We start from the raw sequence: 21,912 nt of genomic DNA on the forward strand, positions 1-21,912 counted from the left end.
GCACCCAGGCCATGAGAGCTTGCATCAGCCGATACTGTAGTATAGTGTGGATGGTACTTTGCCACAAATTTATTGGAGCTGAGCAATGACTTGATGTGAGTGAAAGCTTGCTCTTGGCTGTAGTCCCAATTCCAGGCGTTGTTCTTGTTCAAGAGTGAACGAATGGGTGTAGACCCCAGACAGGTTCAGAATGGAACTGGCCACATGGTTGGCCCCCCATTCCAAGCCATCAGCGAACACCGCTGACATCGATTGGTGGTGGGAGGTCCATGATAGCCTAGTCCTTATCTGGATCTTGCTAAATTCCCTGCATGTTAACGACGACTCCTAGAAATTTGACACAAGAAGCTCAAAACTGACACCTCTTTTCATTGAAAGTGATGCCTGCTTGATTTAGACGTCAGCTAGGTGTCGGTCGTGCTCTCGGTGGTCGCTACCAAAGATTAGCATATTGTCTATCATATTGACGACTCTGGTAGTGCCTTCTAATAGTCGTCACATGAAGTGCTGAAAATATTCGGGCACTGTCGCAATGCTGAAGGGAAGGCATCTGTAGTAGTAATAGAGGCTAAAGGGAGTGATGAACATTGTCAGTTTTTCACTCTCTCGACTTACTTTGATTTAGTGGAAGCTGGATCTTGCATCGAGCTTGTAAAAGACTCTTGCACCATAAAGCTAGCCTAAGACGTCTTAGACTGTTGGCAGAATGTGCTGTTACTGCTGGATGACCTTTTTAAGCTTCGTCAAGTCAACACAGAGCCTGTACCCACCCGATGGCTTCGGTACAACGACAAGGCCGGAACACCATGCGGTTGGCGTGTCGACCTTTCGGATGACTCCTTGGGTTTCCATGTCATCCAGTTCCTTCTTCACGTGCTCAAGCACAGCGAAGTTGTGGAAGATGTGGAAGTTTGTCACACATTTTGCTTTTTTGACAGGCACGCAACCACACAGTTTTCTTGAGTGGGCTCACCTATGCAGTTCGATAACGCTATGGACGTAAATATTGGTATAAGAGCTGGAACGTTTCAGACTTGCGAAATATTCTCATGTGCGCATATTCTAGGCCTTGAACTATAACAATGCATTAAATTTCTAATTCTTATAAGTTTATTTCCTTTTTTTATTGTTGTTATTCATGAATAAAGAGTACATATATAACAGCACAAAATATTTTTTCTCACTTTACGGTCACCCTAGAAAAATTATGGTAAATTTTTTTCGAACTATGTCTATTAGAAGAATTGGAATCTGCAATAAAAACAAATCGACACTGGGCGGTTGCATATGGTAAAAAAAATCGACCCTGAAAGGGTTAATTGACTCGGATGACCAGTAGGGCACAAAATCAAGTGCTAAAGTGTATAATGAAACTGATGAGCTACACGCTGAGCAGACTGTACAACTTTAATCATTCAGCGCGGCTTTTCTGCCCAACTGCCCCCATGAAGTGAGTGCTAGTTCAAATCATCTTCAACTGGTCTGCATATATGCGAATGCACAGCAGTTTTATAAAACATTCATAATACATACTAAAGCGCAAAAACGGTTTTCATTTTCTTGTGACCTAGTTACAATTATCCCACCAAACACGCCCGCACTCCTATGACGCTGACGTTGAAATGAATTGCTTCGGCTTGGATTGCAGGGCTATGCACTAACCAATGCATGTCTATGGCTGTGTGGTTGCCACTGAACAAGCACATCCTGCTAAATTTGGGAACTTCATTTGAAATTAGTGCTTAAGCGCAAGTTGGTGTAGCTTAACGGTTTCATGTAAGATGGTGCAATTGGCGCAGCACTTCCATCCCTGCTAATAACTGGTAGCTTGCTCAATTCTTGTTATGCAGTGCTTGGAGGCTCCTAAGAATGAGCCCAAGATTCACACCAATTAATTTTTGTGATAAGTTTTCTCATATTCCATAATCGAAATCTACTCATCTGTATTCACACACTCCTACAATAAAGGGTTAGAATAGGAGCCCATGTTAACAAACACCATGAAAGCATCAGTCAGCAGTGAGCGCTTACCATTTTCCTGATGAGCACAGTCAACCCAGTTGTACTCGTTGGCCAGTGTAATGAGCTCAAATTCAGTCAACACAATGTTGAGGTGCCAGGTGTAAGGGACAAAGCGAAGAATATCTGGCCGAGCCTTACTTGCCCAGTCTTCCACCAAGGCTGCAATGGAGAGTCAAGGACACCTCTAAAACAAGGCACAAAAGTCTAGCCTAATAGAAGCTTGGATGGCAGATATGTATGGCAAGGGTCTGTAACAATAAAACTCTCCCTCAAGCTTCTACATGCACACAAAAATAGTACACCAAATTCTCCACTCTTGCTTCATTCTTGCTGAGCAGCAAGTCAACACTATCAATTAAGACTCACATTCTCCAGCTCTCAGGAAGTCTTGTGCAAGGTGCAACTATAATTGCACAGCATTCCCACGTAAACACTACACAGTCACAGTAATATATAGGCACCAGGGGTGTAGCCGGGGGGGGGGGGGGGGGCTTATGGTGCGTCAGCCCCCCCTAAAATTTTTCCGTGCTGTAATGTACTGCCGACTAAAACAACCCCCGGCACCGGATCTCATAGTGTATTTTGTCTAGAATGTGTTTTTCACGTTCGAAAAGACATTTCAGCGTGAACATTGCGAACTCGGGTTGAATTTCGCAGCAGCGCCTACGCACCAGGAGTCACATAACACAAGGAGTCCCATCCGAGCAAAAAGTTTCAAGGGAGTTTTCATGGCCAGCAGGCTGGTTGCGACATCTTGCAGTAGCCACGGACTCTATGGAGCACATGGATTTGAATTCCGAAACTTTATGGTTATAAATTTCTTATGAACTTTTGATGTGAAAGATGCATTGACATTTCCAAAGTCGTGTTTTAGATTTTCAATTCCGGAACTTTGTGGGTTTAATGTTATAACATTTGATGCCAAAGGAGCATTAACTTTTCTAAAGTCATACATCGGACCATACAACGAGACAAGCCAAATCAAAACGCTATCAGACAAGTTGACAAAGTGCGCAGCGACGTCCGATGAGACGAAGCTTTGTGATGGTTCATTTGTGCCGCCATGTCACAGAAAAGAATATGAAGTCTAGGGTTTGCAAGGAAAGAACATGGCTGAATAAGCGTACACTCGCCAAATGAAAAAATTCAAAACCACACATTGAAGTTTCGGCGCCCAATACGGGTGCCTTGTTCACAATAAATGAATGCATGATGGTCTTTATTATATATGTGTCGGAAGACGTAATGCACTTGCATACAACTCAGGGAGGGGTACCCGTGTCCGGTTTATCGTGTTTGTAGTAGATTGCATGCAGAATGATTCAAGGAGCAATCGGGATGATAATTTTTTCTCTCTTTCGATTATAGAAGCCGAATGCCAGTTAATACTGTGTCCAGTCTTTTCGTGAAGCTCTGCCAGGGCGTTGGAAAGCATGTGTCCTTTGGCTACATCCCTGCGGTGCTGCTGTAGCCTTCTTTTAAAGTTCCTTGTCTCGCCTACGTAGCACGCCTGGCAGTCCTGGCAAGGAATTTTGTAGATGACGCCCGGAAATTTTTCTTTTTCGAGGCGGTCTTTGACTTGGACGAGTTTTTGTTTTAGCTTGCTTGAAGAGATGTGGCAGATTTGTACATCATATTCTTTGAAAATTCTTGACATTGACTCGCTCACGCCTCATGCATAGGGGAGAGATGCCCGTTTTCTTGTTCTCATCAGCCTTACAGGGGGTTCAGCTGCATGCTTTTCTTCAGTCTTTATAATCTAGCCGGGGTAGCCAACTCAGCTCTGCGTGCGTCAGTAGTCGAGCACAAACAGAATGCACGGGTGAACAATGTCGAGGCAACAGATCGTTTTTGTCCAAGGGGATGGACCGAATCAAAGTTCAGATATTTCCCCGTGTGGGTAGGCTTACGATAAACACTTGTGAAAAGGCCGGATGCAGTGCGCATGACTTCAACGTCAAGGAAAGCCAAGTGACTATTAACTTCTTCAACGGTGAATTCTATTGTGCTTTGGAAAGAGTTCAGGTGCTGCAGAAAAGGTACGATGTCTTCGTGGCAGATAATGGAAAAACAGTCGTGACATACCACAGGAACAATTTTGGGGTGGGCTGGAACATCATCAGGGCTTTTATCTTCATGGGCTGCCAAAGCAATGTTGGCACACGACACTGACACCAAAGCTCCCATTGCCATTCCAAACACCTACCTGTAAAATGATCCATTAAATGAAAAATATGTGTTGTGTAAGCAAAAATCCAAGAGGAGGCACACGTCATCGACTTCGAATGGGGTGCGCGAAGGCAGACATGTGTCGTTTTGCAATGCTGTTCGGCAGCAGTCAACAGCATAATCCACAGGTATGCGTGTGAACATAGACTTAACGTCAAAGGAAACCATGACGTCTTCAGTGTCTAAAGTCACGTTCCTGAACTTGTCGACAAAATCAGCGGAGTCCTTTACGTACGTCGGTGTTCGTCCAACGAGGGGTTGGAGCACACCATGAAGATAGGCAGAGAGACAGTGCAACGGAGAGCGAGTGTAATCTACTATAGGCTGCAGTGGGACATTTGGTTTGTGAACCTTGGGCAGGCCGTATATTGCAGGAGCCGAGCCGTTGTGGCACAGCAGCTGGTTATACAGATAGAAAAGAATATCAACATTTTTTCACCTGTGACAACGCATCCATGTCAAGACACTGAAGCCAGCAAAGGTGACTACATTCTTATTTATTTTACTCTGAATTTTATTTGCGAGGACACACTGAGCCTCTTCAATTTTCTTGTTCTCACTATCCATGGGCTGCCAGAGCCAGCCAGGGCGCATGCGTTTTCTCGTGCCCCGTACACCGCACGGCGCACTTCGGTGCGCGTTCTTTTTTGTCTGGCCAAGTGGATTTTCGCCTGGCAGAGTTTTGGACGCTTTCTGGCTAGCATACAAGAAAAAGAAACGATGGTCGCTTGCCACCATCACTGTGGGGTCTCGAAGGATTGCAACACGTTCATTTGAGCGCAACTTCTCCAGAAAGTCTTACCTCGCCGGTGTAGGATACCTGTCAGTATGCGTATGGTTCTTAGTGGACCAAGCGTCTCACGTTTTCTTCGATATTCCTTCAATAGCCACATTAGGTGCCCAAACTAGGCATTTGATTTTGGCCAACATGCTTTACTTTGCGTTCTTCCACTTCGGTGCCCCGGTCTCACAAAAGAAAAAGAAACAAATGAAGACATTCTTGCGGTGCAGAGAAATGTCGCACGGTGAAAGTTCGGTTTCGTTACTTCTTCTTTTGCGGAAAGTAATGGGCCATGGAAAGCTTCATTTGCCGGATACTTTTATTATTTTATTGCGATAGCAATGATATGTATACTCCAGGCGCATTCCTACCGTCGCCATCGCCCTCATATTCCATATAAAGTCCCAAGGGCAATAACATCGTGACCACGTGCCGCACGCTGTATGTGCGCGTGAAATCGTAGGGGGGGAGGGGGGGCATGGGTGAGCCGACGATGGTGGCTTAGTCTTGTGTACGCAAGGAAGGAAAGCGCACCTTCCGCCACGCGCGATACATCAGGGGAAGCGGAGAAAGGGCGGGGGAGCCTTAGGTTTCTCTGATCTGTCATTCTGTGATTGCGCAACATGTTTATTTTCCTTTTCTTTAAGCATTATAAAGAGTGACTTTTTCTTAGATACATAGATTTATCGGAGACTTACACCAATATTTAAACATCTTGTTCCAAGGTTTGCTGCACACGTGCAGTGAACTTTGTTCCCAGTGACACCTTTTTGCCCTTTATCAAGCTGTATCTTAGCATTTGTATATTCCATTGTATCTCCGCATTTCTAATGTATGAGGGCGAGTCAAATGAAAGTGAGCCAATAAACCCTGCGCAATAATGGTTCTGTTCATTATCTGCAAGGCATGCGCATAGCACACAGGCATCTCTCATTTAGAAAAGTGACACGCAGGTGTGAGTATAAACGTTCTTTAATGCTCTCATACACTGGGTTGAACATGGTTGCATGACATAATGGACACTCTAAAAGTTGAACAGCGTGGTGTTATGAGGTTTTTGACAGCTGAAGGCGTTTCCCAAAAAGAAATCAGTCACCGTATGGCTGCCGTGTACGTTGAACATTGCATTTCACTGGCTACTGTAAAGTGTTGGAGCAAATGGTTCAAAGAATGACGTGAAAGTTGCAAAGACGATCTAAGACCATGCCAAAGCCACCGTGCAATCACCTCCAACACAATTGCAAAGCTTGATGAGTTGATTAGACAAGAACGGAGGATAAGTATTGATGAACTGGCAGAGTGTGTGAACATCAGTCATGGATCAGTTCACACCACAATTCATGAACATCTCAGCTATCGGCTCTTGTGTGCGCAATGGATGCCCAAGATTTTGAACCACTGCCAGAAGACAGAGAGGTTCAGCGCTGCCTCAACTCATCTGATCCGGTATCTCAAAGAGGGTGACAACTTCTAGTCTCCAATAGTGACCAGAGACAAATAATGGTTGCTGCTACTACGGGCCTGAAACAAGACGACAATGCTTACAGTGGAAACATTCGAACTCACCACCCCCAAAGAAAGCAAAGGCCGTCATTTGTGCCGGAAAGGTGTTGTTGACTTTTTTTTCTATCATCAGGGGCCATTACTGATCGAATTTCCTTAACCTGGAGAGACTATCAATTGTTTCTGATATTGTGAAACGCCGGATCGGCTGCATGTCACAATCAAGAACAAACGACGTGGAAAATTGAGTAATGGGGTCATCCTGCTCCACGACAATGCCCATCCCCACGTCGCTGATGCTGTTAACACAAAACTGGCAAAGTTCATGTGAGAAAGGCTGCAACGTCTGCCATACAGCCCATACCTGTCACCTTACGACTTCCACATTTTGGAGCAATTGAAAAAACCGCTCAAGGAAACCATATTTGTGTTGGACAATAACGTGAAAGACTGTTACAGATTTTTTGAAGCAACAACCCAAGCAGTTTTATGAGACGGGAATCACGCGACTCATTAGTCAGTGGAACAAATGTCTAAATCCTCATGGAGACTACTTTTAAATAAAGTACCCCGTTTGTCATACATGAGCATTGACTCACTTTCTTTTGACTCTCCCTTGTATATATTGAAGAACTCCTGGTTTTTTTTTTTTTTATATGTGCTCTCTGTTGCAACTATAATTTTGGTGCAATTACTCACAATACACAACCGGTGACAGCTGCTCCTGCGCAATACATTAGGATGGACAAAGGACAGCGTCACTGAGATTTTTCTCTGGCCGTTGAATATGTACAAAAATGTAAACAAGGCTCTTGAATGATAAAGTTTAAATTAACTTATGGGGTTTTACGTGCCAAAACCACTTTCTGGTTATGAGACACGCTGTAGTGGAAGACTCCGGAAATTTCGACCACCTGGGGTTCTTTACATGCATCTAAATCTAAGTACACAGGTGTTTTCGCATTTCGCCCCCATCGAAATGCAGCCGAACTGGCCGAGATTCAATCCCGCGACCTCGTGCTTAGCAGCCAAATACCATAGCCACTGAGCAACCATGGCGGGTGTGACAGTTTCATTAGCATATTTGTCCTAAACTTGTTCATTTCACAGCCTTAACATTTTTCATATGTGCAGCATGCACTGCTTTGCTAGTTTCGAACTGATATAGTTCTAAAGTTCGTGTGATATTTTCTTTGCCTATTAAGTAAACAAAAAACATAGAAGCATTAATATCAGTTATTTCGGGCACAATTTTTGGGACATACGAGTATATTCTTTTATGAAAAAAATACATACTTTGCTTGTCTTGACAGTGCATAACATTCAAGAATTCGTTTGCAGCATCTTTGGTAATGGCAATGCAATTATTATTCATATATTTGATCCTTCTACGGAGGAGGAGGCCGAGCAGCAATGTGAGCCCCCCCCCCCCCCCCCCCTCGAACGAAATTTCTGGCTACGCCACTGATAGGCACAGAGACAACTTAGCTGATGGGGAGGAGGGGTTAAACTGGGCATACCAAATTTGCTCCTGATAATACATTTTGCCTGTTGATGATATTTGCTTGATGAGACATTTGCATAAATGAATAAAATTCTGTGATTTTACATGCTGAAACCACGATATGATCAGGAGGCATGTTGTAGTGGAGGACTGCCGATTATTTTGACCACCTCGGGTTTTTTAATGTGCACCTTATGCAGGGTACATAGGCATTCTTGCATTTTGCCCACATTGAAATGCGGCCGCTGATGCCGAGATTTGGTACCACACCCTTGAGGTTAGCAGTGCAACACCAAAGCCACTGCACCACCGTGGTGGGTTATATCATATTTATTCGAAATCTAGGCCAATTGTTTCTTCAAATAATCAAATACCAAACTCTAGGGTCAGCTTAGATTCAAAGTATTTAAAATGCTCGCCAGTTTTTAACTGAAATTGATAAATAGGGTGCATAGCTAGCACCATCTAGAAAGGTCACCATTATAGCTGCTACTAGCTGCGCCAGCTGACATAAGGAAGTATAATATGGATAGAATTGAACATGCTCTCAGGAACGGAGGATGCCTAAAATCAGTGAAGAAAAAACTAGGAATTGGCAAGAATCAGATGTATGGTTAAAGAGACAAAGCCGGTAATATCATTACTAATATGGATGAGATAGTTCAAGTGGCTGAGGAGTTCTATAGAGATTTATACAGTACCAGTGGCACCCACGACGATAATGGAAGAGAGAGAATAGTCTAGAGGAATTCGAAATCCCACAGGTAACGCCGGAAAAAGTAAAGAAAGCCTTGGGAGCTATGCAAAGGGGGAAGGCAGCTGGGGAGGATCAGGTAACAGCAGATTTGTTGAAGGACGGTGGGCAGATTGTTCAAGAGAAACTGGCCACCCTGTATACTGTGGGGTCTCTCACACCCGTGCTCTTGGGACAAAGGAACGACAACACAGTAGTGCAAACAATCACAAGGGCATTTATTGCACCTTTCATAGATCAATGCCTGCTAGCCGAGTTGCTATCCACAAAACATGCCGATGAGCGCGCGACAAATCTAGAAGTCCGACTTACCGCGACCTGGTAGCGAGCGAATATGTTCGCCCCATGCTGGATCCCAATGCCTGGTCATTCGCGTGTACGGTCACGCGGACGGTGTCCAAGGCGGCCACGCGAGACGGTCTCGCAGAAGCATGGGTCGGCGCACGCGCAGACGGCATGTCCGTCCCGCTTGCTTCCCGAACCCCCAAAGAGAGACAGAGCGCCTTGTCTCCCGGCGCCCGAGTAACCCCGCAGCGGCGCGACGCTCGCGCCATCTCTCGCACCGCGCTTGTACCACTCCGACCGCCACGGGCGCAAGGCCACGCGGCGGGCGAAGCCGCCCTGCAGGAGACGAGCCATGCGGGAAAACTAGATCTCAGGGGAGGCGTGAGAGTCACGCATCCCCACAATACGCAATGCCTCATGACTTCGAGCGTGCCGGAATCTTGGAAAAACGCTAAAATAATTCTAATCCATAAGAAAGGGGACGCCAAAGACTTGAAAAATTATAGACCGATCAGCTTACTGTCCGTTGCCTACAAAGAATTTACTAAGGTAATTGCAAATAGAATCAGGAACACCCTAAACTTCCGTCAACCAAAGGATCAGGGAAGATTCCGTAAATACTACTCAACAATAGACCATATTTACACTATCAATCAGGTGATAGAGAAATGTGCGGAATATAACCAACCCTTATATATAGCTTTCATTGATTACAAGAAAGCGTTTGATTCAGTCAAAACCTCAGCAGTCATGGAGGCATTGCGGAATCAGGGTGTAGACGAGTCGTATGTAAAAATACTGAAAGATATCTATAGCGGCTCCACAGTCACTGTAGTCCTCCATAAAGAAAGCAACAAAATCCCAATAAAGAAAGGCGTAAGACAGGGAGATACGATCTCTCCAATGCTATTCAAAGCGTCTTTACAGGAGGTATTCAGAGACCTGGATTGGGAAGGATTGGGGATAAGGGTTAATGGAGAATACCTTAGTAAGTTGCGATTCGCTGATGATATTGCCTTGCTTAGTAACTCAGGGGACCAGCTGCAATGCATGCTCACTGACCTGGAGAGGCAAAGCCGAAAGGTGGGTCTAAAAATTAACTTGCAGAAAACTAAAGTCATGTTTAACAGTCTCGGAACAGAACAGCAGTTTACGATAGGTAGTGAGGCACTGGAAGTGGTAAGGGGATACATCTACTTAGGACAGGTAGTGACTGCAGATCTGGATCATGAGACTGAAATAATCGGAAGAATTTGAATGGGCTGGGGCACGTTTGGCAGGCATTCTCAGATCATGAACAGCAGGTTGCCATTATCCCTTAAGAGAAAAGTTTATAACAGCTGTGTCTTACCAGTACTCACGTACAGGGCAGAAACCTGGAGGCTTAAGAAAAGGGTTCTACTTAAATTGAGGACGACGCAACGAGCTATGGAAAGAAGAATGATAGGTGTAACGTTAAGGGATAAGAAAAGAGCTGATTGGGTGAGGAAACAAACGCAAGTTAACGACATCTTAGTTGAAATCAAGAAAAAGAAATGGGGGGCATGGACAGGACATGTAATGAGGACGGAAGATAACCGATGGTCATTAAGGGTTACGGACTGGATTCCAGTAGCAGGGGGCGGCAGGAAGTTAGGTGGGCGAATGAGATTAAGAAGTTTGCAGGGACAACATGGCCACAATTAGTACATGACCGGGGTAGTTGGAGAAGTATGGGAGAGGCCTTTGCCCTGCAGTGGGCAAAACCAGGCTGATAATGATGATGATGATGATGAGCTGCGCCAGTAGCTAATATAAGTACTGTTGGTATCTCAGCGCTGACACCCGTTGTTGCAATCGGGTTGCAAGCCCCAAGGGTAGCGTTGGCCTGGCGGCCTGGGGCACAACTGGAAGCATCCGAAGGTCCCGGCAAAGCATGAGTCGACTGGTAACAGAACAACTTGTTTATTCTAGCATCGCAAAAGAGCGGGCGGTCAGGTCGACCGAAGTGGAGAGACGGGAGAGCACGTAACTCAACTGAAGAAATCGGAGCCTCTCTCTTGGCGTCCGGGGGCAGCTGCTTTTATACTCTCGCAGTTGAGGGCAAGAAGGAACGCCTCGATAGACGCGCACGTGACGGCGCCGCTCGAGCACGTTGAGACGAGTAGGTGACGCATCCGCCGGGCCGGCGCCGGTCAGACCTCGCATCACACTTGGGGGAGCTCCTCTCCCCGGCTGCCGCGCTTTGACAAGCATGGGCACCAACATGCACACACACACACACGCGCGCACACGAAGACACGTGGCATTGGAACATGCCTGGACGCGCTTGGCGGGGAGGCGTAGCGGCGGCGCCGAACGGGCCAAAATGTCCGCCGCTTTGAACGAAGCCCCGGCGTCTGTTGCATCCGCGCCGGCTATACCGCGCGTTGTAGGCGAAACGTAACAGACCGCCCCACCGGGGGAAGGAGATCCCGATGGTCAGGGGACTGCATCCGCTGTCCGGAGGGATGTCGCTCGATGATTCTCATAACCGAAGTCGGCCGTCCTTCGGCGTTTCTTGAGCGCAGCGCACAGAGAAGGCCTCGTTCTCTCGTTCAGGTTCACACAGGACACTGCAAAGTGACTTCGGGAGAGTTGACATTTTTGTTCTCGTTCCCGGCAAGCGTTAGAACTACGCCGAAACTCAACCGCTCAGTCAGCAAGCACGAAACAACCCTCACTAAGCCCTGCCAGGTTCTTTCCCCTTTTATACCACTGCCTAGTTCCTTACAGTAGTCTAGCAGCACTCAGAACGCGTCCACAAATTGGAAAATTGCACTAGAAAGCACGTCATCACTTTGAAACACTAAACAAAAGCAATATGTTAAAAATCCTGCCTCAGGAAGAAAAACATCAGTAACAAACAACTTTGAGGCTGATTCCTACGTTAGGGGCTTCGACTTAAGCCATCGGCGTTACCGTTGAGACTCCCCTTTTTGTAACGCACCTCAAGGGAATATTGTTGCAAAGCGAGGCTCCAGCGCAGGAGGCGGCCATTTGTGAAAGAGATGTTCTGCAGTCATTGGAGAGGGCAGTGATCCGTCTCGAAGCATGCGAAGCGGAGATCGCAGCGAGCGACTGTACACTAGCTCAGCTGGCGAAAACCCCGCAGCCGCATGCGGCGCGGTCCTTAATGCAAGCATCACCTCAGGCAGACACAGCTCCCAGTCAGTTTGTTGTTCAAAACACAATGCTCTCAACACGCGCTTCATGACGGAGTGGAGCTTCTCAACGGAATTCGACTGTGGGTGGTACACTGAGCTGTGTAACAGCTTCACGAACGGGCCAAAATGTCCGCCGCTTTGAACGAAGCCCCGGCGTCTGTTGCATCCGCGCCGGCTATACCGCGCGTTGTAGGCGAAACGTAACAGTACACAAGTGACGTCGCCATTTTGTTCTGTGTCGCATGGGAGCTGGTTGCTAGTTTTTTATGCTGTGGTATTGGTGTGTGGAGTGACGTTATCGCAATGGCACCAAACAAACGATGCCACTTTAGTGCAGCTTTGAAACAAAAAGTTGTGCTAGCCACAGAGGCATCGTCAAACGTACAAGCTGGGCGAGACTTCGGCAACACTGAGAAAAATGTCTTATGTTGGAAGGGGCTACAGTGCGAGGGCACATGTCGAAGCGGTGACACACTCTTGTGGCCTAGTATTCCCTCTTATGTGTTGCCCAAGCCTCAGCCTGGCAAATGCCCCTTCTTGGGCAATCAGCTGGGCAGGCACTTTGTTGGCAAGCCGGCTATACTGGAGGGCTTTTCGTGTCCTTTCCTCAGCGTCGTCAAGTCTTCTTCCTGCGCCTGGTCCCATTGTGCCGCCAGTCTTGCTGACCATGAGGCCAGCTGTCCCTGCTCCTGCCACTGTAATAGGCTCCTACCTTGGAGGGCCACGAACTTGTGCCTGCCTTGCCTCTTGCTACCTAGGCCGCCGCTCACTGTGGCTGGTGCACCCAGTTAAGTGCTAGCCCCTGGCCAAGGGTGGTTACTCCAGCTGCTGCTGCTATAGCCTGGCTGTCAGTCATCCCGGTCTGCCATTCCAGACAGCACGCAATCCGAGGAGCCCAGCGACTTTTGTGGTGACCACTGTGCCAAAATGGCAGCCACGCCTCGCGCGTTCCTGGCAGCTCCTGTCCGGTGGACCTCAAGCGTTGCAGGCTGACCTATGGTGCTGCCCACCCAGTCTTTCCTGGGCTGCCGTCCATTCCTGGGGCGTGGAACTTTAATTACCAAGGCTGCCTCCCCTTCCCCCCCTCCTGGCTTCACATCAAGAGAAGTGACACCTCCGCCTCTTCAAACTGCTGTGGCACCTTCTCCTTGACCTGGTTCCGTTGACGGCAACCCCCTTGGACTTTGCCCTGTTGGCTTAGCCCACTTTGGCTGAGTCAACCTTGCCACTTGGCCTCAGACAGCCTCCTTTGCAGGCTGGCCTCAGTCTTAAGGAGATCGAGGTCCCTTTTTTTTAGATCGAGGTGCCTTCCCACGCCTCATCCCCCAGCTCGCGCGTTGTGCTTTGCTAGATCTCCGGGAACCATCGCTGTAACGGCAACATGGTGGACACGGCTAGCTTGCCAGAGATAATTTCCCACGCGAACCGTGCTTCTGTCTCCCCGGCTCGAATTACCATGCGAGCAAGTGTCACTGGGATGCGCCCTGATTGGCCTTTCAAGTGGCGGCCCCCGGGTGCCTTCTCCACCCGAGCTCTCTTCCGCTGAGCGCTTCCTTGCCGCGGCAGATGCTCACAGGCCCACAAGTTTGCTAAATGGGACCTTTGCTTCCGCGACTCCTCGTTCTCGTACTTGGTGGACTACTTACCGGTTAGCCCTAGCGCGGTGGGCACGCATACTCGATCGGTCTTGTGGTGAGCCTTTGCCTGTAAGCGCCGTGACAGTCGCACTGTGCGGTATCTTGGGTGAATAAACCCGCGCTTGTTGGTGATCTGACTCTGAAGCCTTCTCTGCAACGTGTCCAAGAGTCGACGAACCCTGCCATAGCACCTTTGTGCGTTGCAAAGTGGAGGAACGTCGTGCCCTTTCCTGACCGTCGCTCGTAAGGTAAGCCTTGTGCAAACCCATCTCCATACTTCCTTGCGGCACGTGGAGGGCCTGGGTATGGGTGGTTCGTAAATCTTTTTGCCGAAACAATGTCCGACGCAACGCCGGACGCCAACACAGGATGCCAGCACCGAATTTTCTGCAACACGTGGCCCTTAATGCTATCACGTTAAAACTAACCACCGGGCGCGCATGCAGATGTACGAGTAGTCCCTGAAACGTTAGCATAAAGAAGCTGTGGAATGAAAACCATGAGACTACAGAGCGAAAGAGAATTAAAGAATTCAAAAAGCACTCTGTGTGTATCCACACAGAGTGGCAACACTTGCCAGGCCACAAAGAGTTGAAAATTTTGCCATTTTTCAAACATACAGACGGCGTCATAAATATACAGCATCAACCATTTGGGACTGCTTCGCAGTACTCTATTTTACGTCTTTGACCCTCAAAGGGTTGAACATTACCTTTTCAATACTTTATGACTTGACCTCTGACTTACCTGCTGCTGCCTTTAAAAGAGTACTAATGGCATATTTGTGGTTGGATGCCTTGATATATGCCCTAGATAAAATTATGTATTATATGAATGTCCATGGTAAGCTTTTTTACCTCTGCTTGTCATCGATGTAACATTTAAACTCATTTGTATGTGAAGCTGTATTTGTATACTTGTACAATTTTTTTTTTCTTTTCGAGTGCATTGTACCTTGCTCTTGTCCGCTGTACTCTACATAGTGTGAATCTAGGGGTATCACGGCCCAGTCAGGCAAACTACTGCCTTTAGCCACATTCAATGAGACTGCTGTATATTATCTGTGCTGTGCATCTCAAATGCTCAATAACAAGATAAAATGACCAGCAATGCGAGAACTACACGAACCTTTGTCTAAGTAAGAAATACACACGCTATGAACAACAGGAGGAAGGTCAGCACCTCAAACAAGCACAAAATTACTCAGCACAATACCTTGAAAGAAGCCCTTGTGTGTGTGCAGCAATGTGAGTGAGCTGCGGCAGCCAGCCAAGCTGCACTGCCAATCTTGATGGCCATTCCAGATAAGTGGGTACTTGCCTTGTACATCAAACTGGACAGTAAGAAAAAGAAAGGCTTAGGAGCATTGCACAATGTTTAAGAAATGGCCCCATATTGATTCAAGCATATTTTACCACTTGACAGTGTGTGTGAAAGTGCCCACTTTTCATCTCAAAAGAAAAGCAAACACCACCTTCACAGAAATTTTGATATATAGCAACTATAGCTGCTGCTGAAACTGTGACTGTGACACTTCTTCTGAGGTGGCTGTGGTCCTGCCATGCCCAATATTTTATCACCATTCTCAGTGCATTTAGGATCGGTTCGAATTAAGTGCATGGCTACTGTCGCTAAATGACATGCTACTACATTCTGCAATTTCCCTTTGTTTCACTGAATCACATGTGAACCCACGGCCTAGCAACACAAACACAAAACTAATAACTATTGACCAACACAGAGAATGACAATGCTTCCACAGTGTTTACATATATTTCACACACTACCTAAGGCACTGGACCATGTAAATAAAGTAGACCAAAAAAGTTTAGTGCTATTTTATTTCTGGACAACTATGTGACTGCTGACGCCAGAGTTGGTGAAGGAACCATAGAAATAAATGAGAGTGTTCAAGTAGTGCATGTCTAGAAATGGTGCTAGTTACTAGCTTGCTTGTTCCTTTGGAAACCTGGTGAAACTTCCGTTGAACTCTTTGCCGCTGATGCAGCGCTTTCTCAAAGTGAAGCCACGGCATGTTGTTGTGATACACCACTAAGCCAGATGCCTCTCTGCGGCTTAGAAATCAAAAATCGAAACTGTAACCCATATATGATCAGGCTCGATTGCCAAGGAAAGGGTGCGTTTAGGAAATGAGAAATATTCACAGAAGCATTATGGTACATTCACAAACATGAACTATTGTTTCAATCGTCCCTAGATGCGAGCTTCCAAGTCTACATCTTTAAGCATTCTGCAATAGGGGTGAGCTTTTGGCTAGCTTAGAGACGTCTGTAGTGTGTAGAAGGGATAGTATGTGTGTCTGTGCCCTTGTTTATTTCGCACTTTTTGCTCTATTAACATTAAGCATTCAGATGCATTCTTACATTTGTGCACTTCAATGAGTGCTTGCAATGCGATGCAATGCAATGAGCTAGCATGAAGGAAGAAGATAGTAGTGTGCCGCAGGCAATACCAATCCAAGCCAGAGGCATGGTTAACTGCCTGCTGTATTATAATAAGCTGGACCTTCATTAGGTCGATTCAAGGACCAATCGCAAGAAAACCACCAAGATAATGCCTGAACTTTGCTAGCAAACATCTCTAATTTCATTCACTTTACGTGAAGAGGGCAAATGGGTCAGGAATAGCTACTTTTATGGCCTGAAGTGAGCAGACTTGGTGCCGCCATGCCGAGCAATGATGTAGTTTCTGAAAAACAAAAGTTGTGGGGATGCTCGAATCTCACGCATCCCCTGATGCTGTTATCCCGCATGGCTCTTACGTCTCCTGTAATCTGGCTTGTCCATGTCCGGTGTGGTTGCAGCATAGTACGAGAGATGGCACGAGTGTTGCACTACTAATGCCACCTAACTGCGGAGTTACTTGGGCACAAAAGGGAGTAGGCTCTTCCTCTTTGGCTTGAGGTTCGAAGCATGCTGTAGGATTTGCGAGTCGTGGCCTCCGAGTCTGGCATCACACAGAAGGTCGCTCTCTAGCCTACACAGCCAGTGCATCTTGCAACGGGTAGCTGGCCTACGCTACTGGCGCGTCACACAGAGGCGAAGCAGGCCTACGCAGTCATCCGAGCTTACTTGGCGAGGGTTGCTTCTTCAGTGAAGAGTACGAAGTCAATAGGATGAGTAACGGAACAGGAGGTTTATTTACATTGGAAAGGCAATCTTATTTACATAGAAAAAGGGGTACTTGTACTGGCCAGAGACCGGAGTGCAGTACATCATTCTCGTAGCATGAGCTACAGGTCAGTGGCTACATCCTTCTGGCAAGCACATATCAGAGCACACTCGCTCACCAAATGTGTCCACATGCAAAACCCCTCTGTCCTCCCTAGATCCTTAGGCCAGGGAAATCAGCGGTCACACCACCTTCCAATCGCAGCGCTCATGGTCGCCTCGAGGGGGAGAGTGCGCACAGTCACTCTGATACTTTTGTTCACAGAAAGCCCTCAGAGAAATACCCCCAGGCGCACATGGCTCACTCTTCCAGAGAATGAAGGGGTTGCTCTCATAGATGGGGTGTCACACTAGACTTCATTTGCACGTCTTGGCTTCTGGTATGGCCCAGTAGCAACTGCAAAGAGGCGCATAACGCACTTTCACAGGAGTTCCTTGGTTTCAGCGTCGTGGTTGGCGACCAAATGCCATCCATCAACTCTGTAGCCATCAAACGTGTCTCGCCTTGGTGTCGCCGCTGGTCTGTCCAAGGCAACATAGCGTGAGCCTCACTATTGCCTCCTTTACTTAATGCCTGCGGAATGGCTCAAGCTCCCAGCACAACGTGCCTGCCCTCAGTTGTGAACAAGCATTGCGAGGTGGCGTTTGGGACCGCTGGTTGTCTGGCTAAAGAACAGCTGTCACCTGTAATGCCTGCAAACATAAGCTGAGCTATGATTGAGGCTAATTGCCTTCGAGATTGGCATGCACACGTGGTGAAGATTTCGGAAGCCCCGCAAGGTAATGCCCAGTGGTTCCACCAGTCACATTTGGCGCTCGTGACCGACAATAGTAAAGAGGAGGAAAGGGAAAGCGCTTGACAGCTGGTTTTTCATTCAAGCGAAATGCATCTAGTAAAGGAGGCAATGGCCTCACGAAGCGATTTATCACAGTAGGGCAGGAGAGGCCGGAAGGTCGCTTTCACTGCTGGCCGATCGTAATAATGCATGGTCATCTCCCAACCTGCTTTGCCGGACCGTCTCAAGAAAGACTTCGGAACGGCACACCAGGAGGGACAAACACGATTGTTCCAACGCGCCACAGTTCACGTGACCGTACACGTGAATAATTAGGCATTAATGTCCAGCATGGGGAAACATATTCGCTTGCTATCCTGTCACGGTGAGTGAAACTTCCTCGATTTATCAGTCAGCACCCATTGGCATGTTCTATTGGTTGTGATTTGGCTAGCTGGCACTGGTGCATGGAAGGTACAATAAATGCCTTTTTGATTGCTTGCAGTACTGTGTTGTCATTCCTTTGTCCCAAGAGCACATTTGGAGACCCCACAATGTCTGCAGGAGACATAGCCCAAAACTAAATTTAGCGATGGCCATCGTGTTGCTGTTCTAGAACTCAACTCAACCACACTCAAGAGACTGCAAACTGACTAATTCGGACTTAGTGGGGAGGGCTAAGCATTAGAATTATATACAAATTAAAACTATAAAGAAATGTTTAGTGCGTCAGCATGCCTTTATTTAATGATTAAATTTGTTAAACTTGTTTGTTTACTGCACAAAATTTGTGGAATTTCATTATGTCACATGTGAATGATGCACTCTAAGAACCTGCTGGGAGAGCTGACATGAAACTTACAAAGAATACTGAGGCCCTCATGATTTTGTTCATAGCACAGCAGTGGCAGACTTGAACAGACGCATTTTCTATTTTAGCGTCAGTGAGCCAGCCAGCAATGATCATTTCTCAGGATATTACATGTAAGTCTTAGTTGAGCCACCTTCCACCTTACTTGCCGACAGCTTTCACTATGTTTGTCACATTGTACACCTCGCATTTATTCAAAACTGCTAGCTGCAGCCACCATCTCGACCACAGCTGAAGCGTCTCTCCAGGGTCACAAAGACTGTCAGCTACAGTTCCCTTAGAAATAATAAAAGTGACTGCCACTTGCGGTATTTAAATATTGCAGCAAAGTTGTATAAGGTGGTTCTACGATAGACGTGCGACACTTACACCAAGAATTTCGCTCTCCAGTAAATTTCTGAAAGGCAGACTGGTTGAGGCTTCCAAGTGAAAAAGCTGACCAGTCACTCGAGTAGTGTAGCCTTCCTCAATCACTTGCCAGGGCAGGGTCAGCTCCAAGTACGAGCCTTGCTTTACCGTCATGTGCACAGCATTGGTCTCCTGCAGCGTTGTCATCAAATGAACACATGCCTCAAGCAGGTAAGGCAAATTGCGAATGAAAGGCTGTTATATAGAGTACACCAAAACAAAAAACTAGTATTTCAAAATTTGAAAAGGCTGTAGTGCGAAAAGACATGGACAGAGACGAGACGACAAGGACAAGCGCTGATGTCGTCTCGTCTTGCTGAAGTTGTCACCGTCTATGTCTTTTTTGCACTGCCACCTTTTTCAAATATGTAGCAACACACCCAATTCACCACATTAATCTAGTATTTCATTTGAGGAGAGAAGTAGGTCCGCATGCAGGAGTTTGATATACCTTTCTGTTAAATTCTGATGCATAAATCCGCTTATGTGCACCAGTGCTGATTCCCTGCATGTGAAGCACAAAAGCAAAGTGGAACAGCTAAGAAGCAGGTGCACTACTGCAGGCACCCACTCTGAAGAACCAGCAAGTGCACTGCTAACATACTTGGGACTTATTCTCAGGCAGTCACTATCAGAGATATCACTTTCAGTGCTCACTGTGGCTGGTTGAGCAGAACCGCTTGAATTGTCTAATATGCAGTGTACTACGTCACGCTAAAGTGGTCATAGTCTGAGAATACCACCCCTGGTTACAAACGCACCACCTTGGAGCCTCTCATTCTCTGGTGGGCACTGCCACTGAACAGGCACCTGTCAAAGTGCACTGCATCAGTCAACCGTCACAGGGATGTCAAAGCCCTAATCAACCTTGCTTTCATTCTCAGACAGGTATAAGCAATGACCACGTAATGTAAAGTGCTCAGCGATTGAAATGCAATACTTGGCTAGCGTGGCTGCCAGCATTTGGATAGCATGGCTGCCAGTACCACGGAGCGGTACTGGAGACAACGTGCTGATGCATTTTTGTATACCAGAAACGCAATAGTCTTTGTGATCCATTGTGACTGCATTTGGCTTATCAACAATCAACCCAGCAATAGCTGGTGGCGCAAAAAAACGCTGGCTGCCATGTTCTCAGAGTACGCTTCAATCACTGAGAACAGCACAACATACAGCATAATGAGCAAGTGTAATAAACAACACCCATGATCAAAATGGACAATCCCTCACTCTGCATCATTGTGTCACCCCCTCAAGAGCACTTGATGAAGTGCAGGGCACAACACTCACACCTACTTTCAACCAAGTGTCTTTAGACTGTGCAGGAATAGATAATTAAACTACACCTTGTTGGTCGGGAGCTAAATTCATATTAAGGAAACAAAAAATGCAGAATGCTATAGGGAGGAAGAAAGTGCCAGAACCATAAGACCTGCAGTGCTTCCTTATCGTCATAAGATCTCCCATAACCTGAAGAAGGTTGCAGGCTGGTATGGGGTACCCATTGCCTATTCTGTCCACATCAAACTGGTTTGACTGTGCTCGAGAACAACTCGCGAGGAGACTGGTTAGCAACGCTGTGGTAAGAAACATGGCACAACTTACGGAAAATCTACCCCAGGGGTGGTCTAAAAAATTCCCCTTACGTGCAGCAAGTCCTACATTGGACAGACCATCATCATCATCATCATCATCATCATCAGCCTAGTTACGCCCACTGCAGGGCAAAGGCCTCTCCCATACTTCTCCAACTACCCCGGTCATGTACTAATTGTGGCCATGTTGTCCCTGCAAACGTCTTAATGTCATCCACCCACCTAACTTTCTGCCGCCCCCTGCTACGCATCCCTTCCCTTGGAATCCAGTCCGTAACCCTTAGTGACCATCGGTTATCTTCCCTCCTCATTACATGTCCGGCCCATGCCCATTTCCTTTTCTTGATTTCAACTAAGATGTCGTTTACCCGCGTTTGTTGCCTCACCCAATCTGCTCTTTTCTTATCCCTTAATGTCACACCCATCATTCTTCTTTCCATAGCTCGTTGCGTCGTCCTCAATTTCAGCAGAACCCTTTTCGTAAGTCTCCAGGTTTCTGCCCCATATGTGAGTACTGGTAACACACAGCTGTTATACACTTTCCTTTTTAGGGATAGTGGCATCCTGCTGTTCATGATTTGAGAATGCCTGCCAAACGCACCCCAGCCCATTCTTATTCTTCTGGTTATTTCAGCCTCATGATCCGGATCCGTGGTCACTACCTGCCCTAAGTAGATGTAGTCCCTTACCCCTTCCAGTGCTTCGCTACCTATCGTAAACTGCTGTTCTCTTCCGAGCCTGTTAAACATTACTTTAGTTTTCTGCAGATTAATTTTCAGACCCACCCTTCTGCTTTGCCTCTCCAGGTCAGTGAGCATGCATTGCAATTGGTCTCCTGAGTTACTAAGCAAGGCAATATCATCAGCGAATCGCAAGTTGCTAAGGTATTCTCCATCAACTTTTATCCCCAATTCTTCCCACTCCAGGCCTCTGAATACCTCCTGTAAACATGCTGTGAATAGCATTGGAGATATCGTATCTCCCTGTCTGACGCCTTTCTTTATAGGGATTTTGTTGCTTTCTTTGTGGAGGACTACGGTGGCTGTGGAGCCGCTATAGATATCTTCCAGTATCTTTACATATGGCTCATCTACACCCTGATTCCGTAATGCCTCCATGACTGCTGAGGTTTCGACTGAATCAAACGCTTTCTCGTAATCAATGAAAGCTA

The 21,912-nt window shown here is 46.8% G+C and overlaps 1 protein-coding gene across 5 annotated transcripts in view; it reads right to left on the reverse strand.

Annotated features, from left to right (window-relative positions):
* Nucleotides 1-21,912, reverse strand: part of tweek (transmembrane protein KIAA1109 homolog tweek) — a 703,556-nt gene that overhangs the window by 598,028 nt on the left and 83,616 nt on the right. For all 5 annotated transcript variants that reach the window (XM_075687924.1, XM_075687922.1, XM_075687923.1 and 2 more), the window contains exons 8-10: nt 19,108-19,278; nt 15,116-15,233; nt 2,032-2,181 (exon numbers count right to left, since the gene is read on the reverse strand). In XM_075687924.1, coding sequence (XP_075544039.1) covers nt 2,032-2,181; nt 15,116-15,233; nt 19,108-19,278 — 439 coding nt within the window. The remainder of the gene's footprint in view (nt 1-2,031; nt 2,182-15,115; nt 15,234-19,107; nt 19,279-21,912) is intronic.

This window comes from Dermacentor variabilis, chromosome 4, assembly GCF_050947875.1.
Source record: "Dermacentor variabilis isolate Ectoservices chromosome 4, ASM5094787v1, whole genome shotgun sequence".
NCBI classification, from domain to species: Eukaryota; Metazoa; Arthropoda; class Arachnida; order Ixodida; family Ixodidae; genus Dermacentor; species Dermacentor variabilis.